This window comes from Panthera uncia, assembly GCF_023721935.1.
Source record: "Panthera uncia isolate 11264 chromosome A1 unlocalized genomic scaffold, Puncia_PCG_1.0 HiC_scaffold_16, whole genome shotgun sequence".
In the NCBI taxonomy this organism is placed as follows: Eukaryota; Metazoa; Chordata; class Mammalia; order Carnivora; family Felidae; genus Panthera; species Panthera uncia.
This window is the reverse complement of record NW_026057576.1, coordinates 32,564,194-32,577,157: the sequence shown is the minus strand read 5'-3', so window position 1 is coordinate 32,577,157 and position 12,964 is coordinate 32,564,194. Positions and strand designations below refer to the sequence as shown.

Below are 12,964 nucleotides of genomic sequence, written 5' to 3'. Positions count from 1 at the left end.
TTATTGAACTTTCTCCCTTCCCAACTTCTAAATGCTGCAGGATTCTGTCCTGGATCCTTTTTTCCCAATAATCCTGGATTCTAGTCTCCTGGATTCTTTTCTCCCAATGACGTATTTCATCAATGTACATACTTCACTCATGATCCTATGTCCATAGGATTGTCCAAGTTTATACCTCCAAACTTCTATTCTGATTGCCAAATTATATTTTCCAGTTGCCTGTTCTGATATTCACCTTAAACTCTTTTTTACTTCCCAAATATTTTCCCAGTGGTGACCTCACCCTGTCTTTTCCACTTTAGTAAACTGAACTTAGTCACCCAAGTCATGATTCTCAGACTCATTATGATACCACGTTCTACACTGCCTCTCTATTTTCTAAAAATTCTCTGGTTAGCTGAAGTTTTTTTTGTTTCATTTCTGTTTAGTCCTAGCATCTTTTTTTTTTTCTATCATCTTTAAATGGTGAAGTTTTTTTAGTAAGTTGATTTCAGCATACAAATCAGTATTGTTAATTTAGAGAAAATGCTGAAACTTTCAAATATTTGTGTGTTATTTAATATATATGGTATAAATTACACAAAAAGAGACTTAAATAATTCAAGGTATAGTCCATTTATTTGGGTATTAAATGATTTTTTTTCCTTTAGGAACCATTATCTCAAAATCAATTTCAAGTGAATAATAAGCAATTTTTTTATAATCATAAAAGTACTGTCATATTCTAAAAAGTTTTTAATCGTTCACTTAATTCCATTCCTGCTACCTCTTTACTACTCTGGGTCTCATTTTCCTTGTCTTACATTACTTCCTCAGCTTCCTAAGTGTATCCCTGTCTCCCCAGGCATTGACAGAAAATAATGTCTCTAAAATGAGACTTTGGGAGGGCTTGGGTGGCTCAGTCGGTTGGGCCTCTGACTTTTGATTTTGGCTCAGGTCATAATCTCAGGGTCATGGATTGAGCCCCACATCCAGCTCTGTGCAGAGCATGGAGCCTGCTTCTTTCTCTCTCTTCCTCTGCCCCTGTTTCCTGCTCGTGCTCTCTCTATTTCTAAAGAAATAAAAAAATAATATAAAAATAAAATGAGACTTTGCACTGTTGCCACCTGAACCCCCAATGGCTCCCTGTCAGTTGTCCCATCACTGGGGTTCTCACAACCTCTCGGTCTCATTTGCCCCATTTTTCATCTCACACCTCCCTACTCACATGCATCCAACAGCAACTTGCCATACATTACTCCATCTGTGTTTCTTAGAGTGCCCTCTTATCCTCCCTCCCCAAACAGGTAAACATTTTCTGAATGAACCAGTCAACTCAAATGTCTCCTTCCCCAGGAGTTTTCTTTGATCCCCTTAAATCTCAGCTGGGTTTTCTTTCTCATGACTCCATGCATACTCAGGGCATGGCTTACTACACCAACCCCAGAGCTTATACGTCCAATTCTCTCACTAGAGTGTGAGCTCCTGCAGAACCCAGCCTGTGCATTAGTTCGTCTTTGCATCCCTGGCACAGTTGTTCATTAAAAGAAAAAAAAATAAGTGATTACATAAATCTCTCCTTGGAACCATCATCCCTCGGTGCACTGAGACAATATCAGGGACTCACAATTACAAGTGTAGATATTGTGCCTAGATGAGAAATATATACGTCCTTATGCTTGGTGACAAATAACACAATAGTGTCACTGTCTACATCTGGTATGATACATCTTTTTGACTTTTTGGAGCTTCTATTCAATACATTTATTCAATGTATATATAATATATATTTATATACTTATATGTTAAATATTTACTCAATATACATGAAAGAATCGAGAATTAAGCTCTCAGCATAACTGCTTACATCTTCAGATTTATAAAAAAATGAAGTGTTTTGACAAACCTGAAGTACCTGCTTGGAGACGCTGAAGTCTCTCTATCATGAATTACAGGAATGGCATGAAGGATACAAAGAACTCAAGACCAGCAAACGATAAACCTAGAACTAGCACTATCTCTGCCTCTAACTTTAAGACTCATTGAATCTGTTTTCTTACTTATAAAACAGGGGAATTATGCTTCAAGGATTCAAGGAATCTTCCTACCCTAACGTTTCCTCATATGGTTTTCAAAAGAACGGAGAACCTGCAATACTAGAACATGGGTTTAAAGTGAAATAATGGAAAATTTCTTGAAGAAGCTTAAGACCTATCAACATTAGTTTGTCACAATTCTTAATTAACAGATGAACTAATAACCATGCTTGATTGTCATAGTTTATCGTTTATGTCATACTCTTATTTTCATAGAAATGTACATAATATTAATATAGAATTTTATTTGTAAAAATGAAAAAAAAGTCCTTATTAAAAACCACACAAAAACCAAAATCCTCTAGTTGTATCCCAGTGTTTGAAAGAAACAATAATTCTAAGGCTGGGAAGGGTTCCCCTGCCCCAAGGCAAAATGAGATTCTAAAAGTTTGGGAACTACTGTCCCAACATTCCCCATTTGGAGTGTTTTAGCAAAAGTCATTACTAAAAGCAAGATAACCTAAAAATCACATTGAATCTATAGTAAATCATGCAACACTTGTTAGGGAGGCTTTATGATGAGAACAAATGTGAGGGTGATAAAATCTCTCTATTTTCATGATACCAGCTGCTGGATTCTAGAAACAGATGTTTGCACACGAGAAAGAGATGTCATTGAAACTTTTAAAGTTAGGTGAACTATGGGACATTTGCAAAGTTTGGTAATCAAAAATGAACTTAAGCTGCTCATAGTTTGGGGAATATTTTATCCAGTAAAATCTAAAGCCAGATGAATTCTGAAAGTCCTAAGACAGCACAAGAGGGGGAAAAAGTTGACATTAAGGTGCTCTTAAATGCAGCCGAATACAAACTTAGATGGCTTGATATAATAAGAACTCTTGGCAAATAATACAATTTCTTAAATGCCACACATTTGAATCATAAAAGCAGCAGTGCCTTTAAAAATTCGTAAGTGATTTCTTCCTGGTATTAAATAGTCAACTGTTCCTTTTGCTTTCCCCACTCCCCATCCCTCTACATGGCAGTGATTTTCCATTTCCTTCATAAGACAAATTGATATTAATACGTTTACAGCAGCATTTCTTTTTAAAAGTATTTTCAGAGATTGTGAGGATGGACGTCGTCATCACCTCTGTGTCCTTACTTGTGTAGAAGCAATTTGCTGATGCGTGTTATGGGAAGGTCTGGGAAGAGACATTGACTGATTGGAAGGGTCACAGCTGCAGTAACCATAGGTGCAGAATAGAAAGCAGAACGGAAGCTTGAGAATATAAAAGTACTATCCAAGTACGGTCCTATTGCTGGTCAGTTCTAGGGGCAATTGCAAAGTAGGTCAAGTTTGCGTTCAGTGTCCTAATCCTTTCTCAATAACTCCCTTCCAAACCCTGTATGTATGGCTCCACCCCTACTCTGGTGGACAAGAGCTTCACCTTGTGTTCTCCCATTTCCCTATTATTTCTTCCTTAAGTTGTTCCTCCATGGTAAAGTATAGGTTGTAGAAACCTTAAACTGTTTCCTTTCCAAACATAATTAGAAATATGGTGAAATTGCAGTCATTATGCAGTAAATTAGGGAGGGCGATGTTGAAAGAGTAGGGTTCAGAGCCTCGCCAAACTCTGAAATCACATAAAAAATACTGCAGTCTTTAAACTAGCTTAATCCTGTTTTAAATATGGGGCCCACAAGCAAAATTCAAACAATGACTTGAAAAAAACAAAACAAACAAACAAAAAAATCCATTAGCTTTAGTTTTTGTAGTTTTCCAGAATGTCCTCTGGGAAGAGGGAAGGCAACCCTTAAGAATGTAATTTAGTTTTAAAACTGAATTCACTGGAGCAAACCTAGCTTATTTTGTATTTCTATTATTCTCAATTTTCTATTGATTTTATTTTTATTAGATTTTAATCAGGGATTCTATTCTGAAATGTTTTGAACCCAGAATGTAATTTAAGAAGTCAGATTTTCTAGCAGAAGAGAGAGGACAGAGGAGGCACAGAATTGAATAGGAAAAAAAAAAAAAAAGAAAGAAAGAAAGAAAGAAATTATAAGGCAATTAAATAAAAGGAGAAATGAGAAAGAACTTGAATGAAGCAACTTCTAAGGATCAGAAAAGTCCTGGAATCCAGTTACAGAGGAAGGGATGGACAGTTGGCCACCTAACAGGGCATTAGCTTCCCTCACAGTGATGCTTCTACTGCTGTCCCTAGCAAAGGTTGTCAACACAGGGTGCAATGCTATTCCACTAGCTTCTGGCTTAAATTCACGAACTTGGTTTCAGTCAACTATAAAGATTGCAGAAGACTGATTACCCTTGAAAACTTGAGAACAGTCACTGAGTTATCAATAAAGAGCTCAAAGAAATCACCAGACAGCATTTATGAAAACTGCACATTTATTATTTGGGAATCAAGAGAGACTACTGAATTTTAGGGAAAGTTTACTAAATGTTGTTAAAGAAGAAAGAGTTATTGCTCACAATCAAAATACTTTACCAGACTGCTGTAATGGACAGATAACTCCAAAGTACAGATGTTTTCTGAAAGAAGTCAAAGTGGATTGCTTTATCTACCTACCTATCTACCTAGGTAGATACCTACCTACCTACCTACCTATAATATTGGACAAAGGGAGTATGGAGAAAATCTAAGTGACAAATAGACTGGCAGGGCACAAAGATGCAATCAAATAGAAAGAAACTAAGTACATTCTTTGAGAATTTGTTTTAGTCCCACTGAGAGAAACTAAAACCACCTCTTTCTATTAGAGGATTTAACATAAAATCCTTAAGGCTATTCCCCAGCTGTCGTGCTATCCAGCATGCCTTCAATTAACTACTGAACTCTTTCAAATATTTTTGCTAAAATAATGAGCAACACATACTACTGGTGTGTATTTGGGACGACTAAACCGATGGTAGCAATAAACATAATTATCAGGAATAGAACAAATGGAAAAAGTCTGCACAAAAGAGAAGAAAAAGTAATATTTGAACTAATAATAGAAGATCTCAAAGGCCTAAATCATTTGCAAAGGAAAACCATTATTAGTAGAAAGTTCCATTGAAAATGTGAAGATTATTTTTGGAATTAATTCTAATTTCTAAGCTAAAGAAATATTTTGAGTTAGAAATAGAACATCATTTTTCTTACTAGAGAAAATTTAAACAAGGAAAGAAATCAAATAAGCTAATACAAAAACTATAAAATATGTTATTGATTATTTTAACTGAAATGTGTTAAGGCACTACTACAAATTTTTAGAAAGAAAAAAAGACTCATAAATGGATTTCTTTCTGTTTAGTGTTTGGTTTCTTTCTCCTAAGAGAAAATTTACTTTTGATTCTTAGGAGATTTCTGAAGGTATTAAAGATTAGGGTTTAATATTTGAAATCTGACATGAGATAATTGCTTAAATACGGCTGTCATCATCTTTCATCTGTAAAGAAAATTATTCTTTATGGGTGTGCATTGAATTAATTTGGCTTTGCTTCTCTTGACGCTTTTCAAATAAATTAACAGAGTACATTGACCAAGACAATGGCTGATGGCTTCTTCAAACATTTTAAAATTATTTCTGAGTAAACTGTTCATTATGTGAATAGTATAAAGCATTGGGTAAGAGGGCGGGCTCTGAAGGCATGTCATTTTATTTCTAATGTTGACTTCACTGCTTATAACTGCAGAACACTGACAACATTTCTTAATATCTGTTAAATGTGAGAGTAGCAGTACTTCCTTATCTATAAATGCAATGAAAACTAAATAGGATAATAAGTTTTAAGTACTGCATAATTCATTCAATGCATATGAGCTATTCTTATATTCTCCCATAAGGTTTGCATACATGAACTCAGGTTTTAACTTATTCTTCAATGTTTATTTGATATCTAGTCATAGCAGTGAATCAGAATGTCTGAGCAAATTCTCCCATTTGGAGACAAAGTTGTGTAGAAAAGACACAAGTTTTAGCTATATCTAGATGTAGCATAAAATTCCAACCTGCTGAGCAGATTAATATATTTTCTATACGTTCAGTTTTCTTGTAAGTGAGACAAAAATGATTAAGCATTTTAGAGTTTTCAGGTTAAATAAGATAACAATGAAATGGAGCTAACACAGTTTATAGTAAATGGTAAGAACTCAGTAAATGCTAGTCTCCTTCTCTGAATCTATACAGGTAGATAGATAAGTATAAACATGGATAGATGGAAGAAAGAAAGAAAGAAAGAAAGAAAGAAAGAAAGAAGAAAAAGAATGGAAGGAAGGAAGGAAGAAAGGAAGGAAGGAAGGAAAGAATGAAAGGAGGGAGGAAGGGAGGAAGGAAGGAGGGAGGAAGGAAGGCAAAAAGGAAGGAAAGAAGAAAACAAAAAAGATGATATAGATGATGGAAAGAAATCGGGAGACTGAAGGTGAAAAATGGAAACAGATGAGAGAGACAGAGAGGGAGAGCTTCCCCATCTCTACTAGTTACATACAGTTTCTTGAAGGCAAGCTCTAAGTCAAATTTATTTTTGGTGTTCCTGAAGAAACTAACTTTCCTCAAGTATTGAAAGGATTTAATAGATATTTATTAAATACATGAACTAATACATTAATCAGTCAATCAGTCACTGAAATACTATTTTATCTAATCCTCCAAAATCATGTTTTAAAGTAGAGGTCCATATTTCTTCTATAATTCATAGATTCATAATAACTTTCCCATATTTATTAAGAAAGATGTGTGGAAACTACTTGTTTTCCAGGACACATTTGTATTAGCATTCTCACTCTTACACTAGCAATTATTTTATGTAGAATGTTATTTACAATATATACCAAATATATGCTCTTCTAAGAATGGCCTACTTTTTTAAGGTATTATCTTCTAATATCAAAATTGAAAAAACAGATTTTCAGTATAAAATACATCTTTAGGCATAAATAAAACCACTTCCATTTTCTATAGGGGCCTTTGCTCTTTCCCATCAAATATATTGCTCAGTTGGATAAAAATAATTTAAAGAGTTAATGTGAACAGCATATAAACTTTTCTTTGATTAACAAAGTTTCTCATGAAATATGATAATAAATGCAAACTCTTTACTTACTCTATGCAGCTTTGCAAAAAGTAGCCAATGTATTATCCATCAATCACTTTATTACACACAAAGATGAGTCTATGTTAGGTTCTGTATTCACATATCAAGATGCAACAACCCACTATTTAAAATTTGTCTAAAAAATTCACATATTATAATATGACATAGTTAAAACCCATCAAGTTCATTTAAGTCACTTTAAGTAAACATTCAAATTTGTAGGAACTATGAATATTCTATAAATATTCAATTCAATATTCAATTGTAATTAAATTGAATTACAATTCAATTACTATAAAACACAGTATTGCATTGTTGGACAAAAAGTTGCTATGGTGTATATGGCAGTTATGACTTATTAAAAAAAGGCTTTTTTGGAGGCCAATCTTAAAATAAATTCAGCATGTTGTATTCAGTGCAGAAATATAAATTATATTTTATTGTACATATGTATTTATTTCTGTATCACATATATATTATTATGAACCTATGTATTTATTTCTGTATTGAATTCACATATGTGTGAATGTGTTTGTATTAAAATGAATTTTAATTTTAGATTAGAGAAATTAATAATATCTATTGACACATATGTAATACGTCAGGCTTCACTACAGGCAAAAGGTTACTTTCTATGAATTGACAATCAATAAGTGAATTAGAAGAATAAATGACTATGTTCACAAAGTTTAAATGTAGTTTCTCCCTAAAAAACTGAAATAATAAATATTAGATATATTTAAATACTATTATACTTTGAAAACTAGTATTAACTAACATAATACGTACTTGCAATTCTGAAACCCGAATTATACAACAGTTTTCTTCATTTTTTATAATTAGACATAAAAACCTATTCACATTGCCTAAGTCTTATATGTCAGAGTAGCTTAATTCTCTGGGTGAATCATTAGCAAATATTTCATTGTGCTTGAAACAATAAAAGCATCAAAACTAATAAAAAGGCATATCAAATGGATAAATTGAAGATAGGCTTTTAGAAAACATTTGTATTATTAGGAAGTATTTCTTTTTTATCTCTATCAGGGTAAACAAGTACATATTTATTTGACACCCATGCACATTTAGATGTAAATGAAAAAAAGGAGCCAAAATTTTGGCTTGCTGTCATTTAACTCTTGAAAAACTACTTTGAGGCTAAAATGCACGTTAAAAATAAACAAACTCTGCTAAGAGCTATACAATTCCAACCAGGTTTTCATTTTACCTAAACGTGGTGAATTTACTAAATTTGATCTTGTAAGTTAGTATATTAGAATGTGCATATCTAGCCAACATATGCCCTGCTTTCCTTGCTAATGAAACACAAAATGGGAAAGGTTGGGGAATGTCTGTAAAGCTAAGAACAATCTGGTGACTTTGGTCAAGTTTGTCATTTTAAGATGGATACAGACTAATATCCATGGCCTTCCTTTTTCTGTTGTTCCTGAGGTGTTGAATAGTTGCTTTCTGTCTGGGACAAGCTCGGGATCTGCTGTTTCTTTGATATATTATCAATGGTCCGTTCCACCGTGATAATCTGAGACTCTAGTACTAATAGGTTTATAATGATTGCTTAAGCTTTACACGTCGTAAGCATTGGAAGGCTTCACTCACCTTGTTCAAGTGGTTGGCTTTTAGTTGAAGTAGTTTTCATCTTGAGTGCCTCCCTAACAGACATGTCACAGCAGGAGCCTTTGTTAGTGTCTTGGTCACTGTCAGCCTGATCACTGTCCCCGTGCCCACTGTCTCTCAGGCTGGCTCTTTCTGGGTCCTTAAACGTGGAGCTACTGAAATACATATAAAGAAAAAGAAGAGAGAGTGTTGTCTCTACGAGTTTGAATCTGAAGTGTAGTCTCTTGCAAAGCAATTTTGACACGAATGCAAATGGGGAAGCCGAGAAAGTTATTTAATAGGCCTTACCTTTGAACAAACTGCTGCCTGCTGCCCATGTAATTGGGCTCTGCGGGAAAATTGTCTGTCTGCGAAAGAGAAGGAAAAAAATACGTATAGTTGTACACTGGACAAATCTCCTGCAGAGCAACAAGATTTCCTAGTGGAAAAATGATTAATAATTCAAAAATTCCCTTAATCTTCAGATTTGTAAATTTTAATTAAATTGGAAATTGCTGACATGTAATTATGTACTCAGAACAATTAAATGATTCCGGTCCACAAATTACCTGTTAAAGTAAACAATGAGCCTGTCATAACTGGTATTCTCTGTTCCTACCAGGATGGATAACACTGTCTGCGTTGTTTCATTACCTAGATATTAAGATTGAACACTTGTGGGAGGAGTGAAAAAATGACCTAATTTCTCCATATTAAAAGTGTGAATTATTTAATAATACTCATTTTTAAACATAATTGCATCATCTGCTGGGATTCTACGCCCTCCATGTAGCATCACTTAAAGTCATCCACTCCTCAATTAAGAGATGCAGGGCCTTTCCTTCAAATTTTGCCAATAACAATTACAAGCATGGAACATATGGTTGAACTCCTCTCTATAATTCATTCTCATCTACATTCCTATCATGGCATTGAACTCAAACTATACAGTGGAAAGGGGTATTACCGCTGGTTATCGAAAACAAAGTGAAATAAAAATAAGAAATAAAATGTCACTTAAAATATTGAGAGTAAAGACGTTGAGAAACCAGGCTTGTTTTTGTGGTTGTTTTTACTGCTTCCAAACTGATGTGGAGGTCTGCCAAAAAGAACTGAATTCTCCTTGTATCATGGAACAGAGTCTTTTGGGAGAAAGAGACTAGATCTTTCATAGATCTCCCTATACTGTACATTCATACACATCACTTCTTCTTGCAGCTGACTCAGTGACAAAGGTTCTCCTGTTTTCAGCATCACTTCATATCACACCATTGTGCCCTGAAGCAGCTATGGATTCATACAAGATCATCCAGCATGTAAGTATCAGTGACACAGGAGCATGCGATTCATGAAGAAGAGGGCTCAAGGTAAGGCTTAACGTAGTGCAATATGTGTTTCCGTATAAATAAAGCTAAATTAAACTAACAGTACTCTTTTTTCTTCCCATGAAATAATTTTAATTATGTGGCTTTTGGGAACTATTTATTATTGGGGGGAAAGGACATGTTAAGAGTAATAGCTTAAAATACTAAGTTTCACTGTCTGTTAAAAGCTTGGGGACAGGAAATAGCCTCATAAATTTCTGAATCTATAATCTTTTGTCGGTGCTCAAATGACCTTTATCAAAATGCAAAGATGAAGGTAAACAAGGTCAATGCATTTCTCACTTCTAATCTGCTTTAACTAGCATTTGGTAGCAGACATTTTTCATTAACATGTTTTATTAGTGTTTAGGTTCTGTGAAGCACCTTAATTTTTGTTTCCATAATGGCAAACTATCAGTTTTTAAGGGTGACAATCTTCTAGTAAAAATAATAGCGGAAAACAACACTGGGGCAAAAATGTTTGCAACAGAATTTTGCTAATTTTTAAAACTATAGTTATTTAGAAACTCCACATTTTAGCTTAATAAAATCAAGTTCCTCTTTTGAATTGGTCAAAAACATGTATGCAACCTATTATTGTTGTCGGTTACAGACTAGGCCATGAGTATCTTAGAACACTTCGGAAAAACAGAATCCTGAGTATTACGGAGAGAGTAAAATATAAAATCAAAGTAGAAACTCTAGTTAGAAAACATAAGTGCTATTGTAAGTAACTTTGTGATTGTAATGGCTTTAGTTAGGTGGAGCATCACAAGATAGGATCCCTATTCAGTTAAACACAGGGAAACAGACAAGGAAACTTTCCTTCCATTGTTCTACTAGGGAGAGTATCTAAAAGTGTTTGCCTATTGTTAAAGTTCTAAACAGCTCTGATAAAATAAAAGACTTGAACTAAGAAATAGAATACGTTTTCCCACCGAATGAAGAGCTATTTTTAAATTATGTGTGTGTGCACGTGCACATGTGCATATGTATGTTTGTACGATGTCTGTTTGCATGGATGCATCAGAGTGTTTGATGACCACTGAGCGATGGTGTTGCTACCAAATGTTATTTTGATGAAAATCGAAAAACGAGAGGAAGTCATAAGAGAAGGGATTTTAGAAGGGGAAGAAAGAGGAGAAAAATATAATTACAGAGAAAGGCAAGAGAAAAGTAGAGAGGAGAAAGAGAGAAACAAAAAGACACATATACGCAGGAGGAGGAATGACATGGAGAGAGGTAAAAAGGAATGTAAAAAAGAAAGAGAAAGAAAGGAAGAAAGAAAGAAAGAAAGAAAGAAAGATTGGTTTATCGTTATAGAATTTCACAAAATACAATTGTTAAAAATCTGCAGCTTAATCAGTAGCAGAGTATCAGAAGTTTACTAATAGTGCCTGCATTTATCCATTAAATACGTAGAAGCCTGAAAGATTGTGTGTGTGTTTATGATTACCATAATGAAATAGCCATTTGGCCTTTAACAAACATATAACTAACTCACTATAAAAACCACACTGGTTTTAATATAGAAAATAACATTTTCATTATCCAGGCTCCAAGGGTGTCAGAAAACTCATTTAAAATAATCTGAATATAAAATAACTGTATTTGCATAGGAAAATGAAAATAGACCCAAAACAAAAGCCATATGTACCACAGCATCATTTAATTTAGAAATGGAAGGGTTTTAAGATATTTCCCGATAATGTACTCTAAAAAATTCGTTCTACCTTGCATATCTATAAATCTTAACTTTCAAGTCTAAGAAGAAGGTAAAACTTGAGGTCAGACACTTGTAGTTTTTTAGGACTCATCAGAGTTATTAAACATGAATATTTATATCTTTGAAAATTGTATCCTCTTCCATACAAACTAATCATAAACACTAATGTTTTCCCTTCAAATTCAACTGGAACGCAGTGACTTTTAACTATTACTTTTAAACATATAATTCGTTTATTATTTTGTAAAAGTATTCGGAATTGGTGGGTAGTTACAGAAACTTCCAAGATAGACACTTTAAAAACTTTAGAATGTGATCATCTTTTTAATCTAGTTCAGTCTGGAATACAAAGACAGAAGTTTGGCCATTTTTTACTGATTATCTGCTCATAAGAAAACAGATCTGAACTATCTTATAAAACTGAGTCCATTCTCCTAGTTTCATTTTTTTGTTCATTTCTTGTTTTTTTGTTTGATGAAAACTTAGTATTCATTACTTTCCTTTGTACTGAAAACACAAATAAGCAAGTAATCAATTAAACTAACATACAAAGTGGATAAGTCTGCATGATATGAAGGGTTTCTTTGATTACTTGCCTTTATGCATTTCTCCAGGAGTACTCAGCAAATTGTAGTCACTTTATAAATGACATTCAAAGTCAGAATTTTTATCAGGAGTACTCAATAATAAGCTATTTCTCAGGTATATCTGAAGATATATTTACATACTCTACAATTTGCTTCTTCTGTTATAACTCTAGAAAACAAATCATGATTTAAAAAAGCATCTATGAGAAAGACCAAAAGAAGGCACCTACTGAAACTAAACCACGTTGGCTCAAATTGGGTAACTTCTTTATTTGTTGAAGTAGATTAATTTGATATGACCACTTACATATGCCTAAAGAAGTTGAATTGAAAGTGGATAGTAAAAGGAGTCAAATAGATTATTTTTTACTAGTAAATAGTAAAAATAGCAATTCTTAAAATGTATCAAGCATTTGACATAAGTCAACATCTATGAATGATAAAAATTCTCAGCAAAGGCAGAAAGAGAGGGAAACTTCTTCAACTGTATAAAGAGCATCTACCAAAAAACAAACAAACAAACAAACAAAAAACATGTATAACTAATATTATATTTA

General features: G+C 33.6%; 1 protein-coding gene across 1 annotated transcript in view; it reads right to left on the bottom strand.

Moving 5' to 3' along the window:
- PCDH17 (protocadherin 17) overlaps positions 1-12,964 on the bottom strand; it is a 98,977-nt gene that overhangs the window by 54,098 nt on the left and 31,915 nt on the right. The window contains exons 2-3 of the mRNA XM_049647033.1: positions 9,040-9,098; positions 8,734-8,906 (exon numbers count right to left, since the gene is read on the bottom strand). Coding sequence (XP_049502990.1) covers positions 8,734-8,906; positions 9,040-9,098 — 232 coding nt within the window. The remainder of the gene's footprint in view (positions 1-8,733; positions 8,907-9,039; positions 9,099-12,964) is intronic.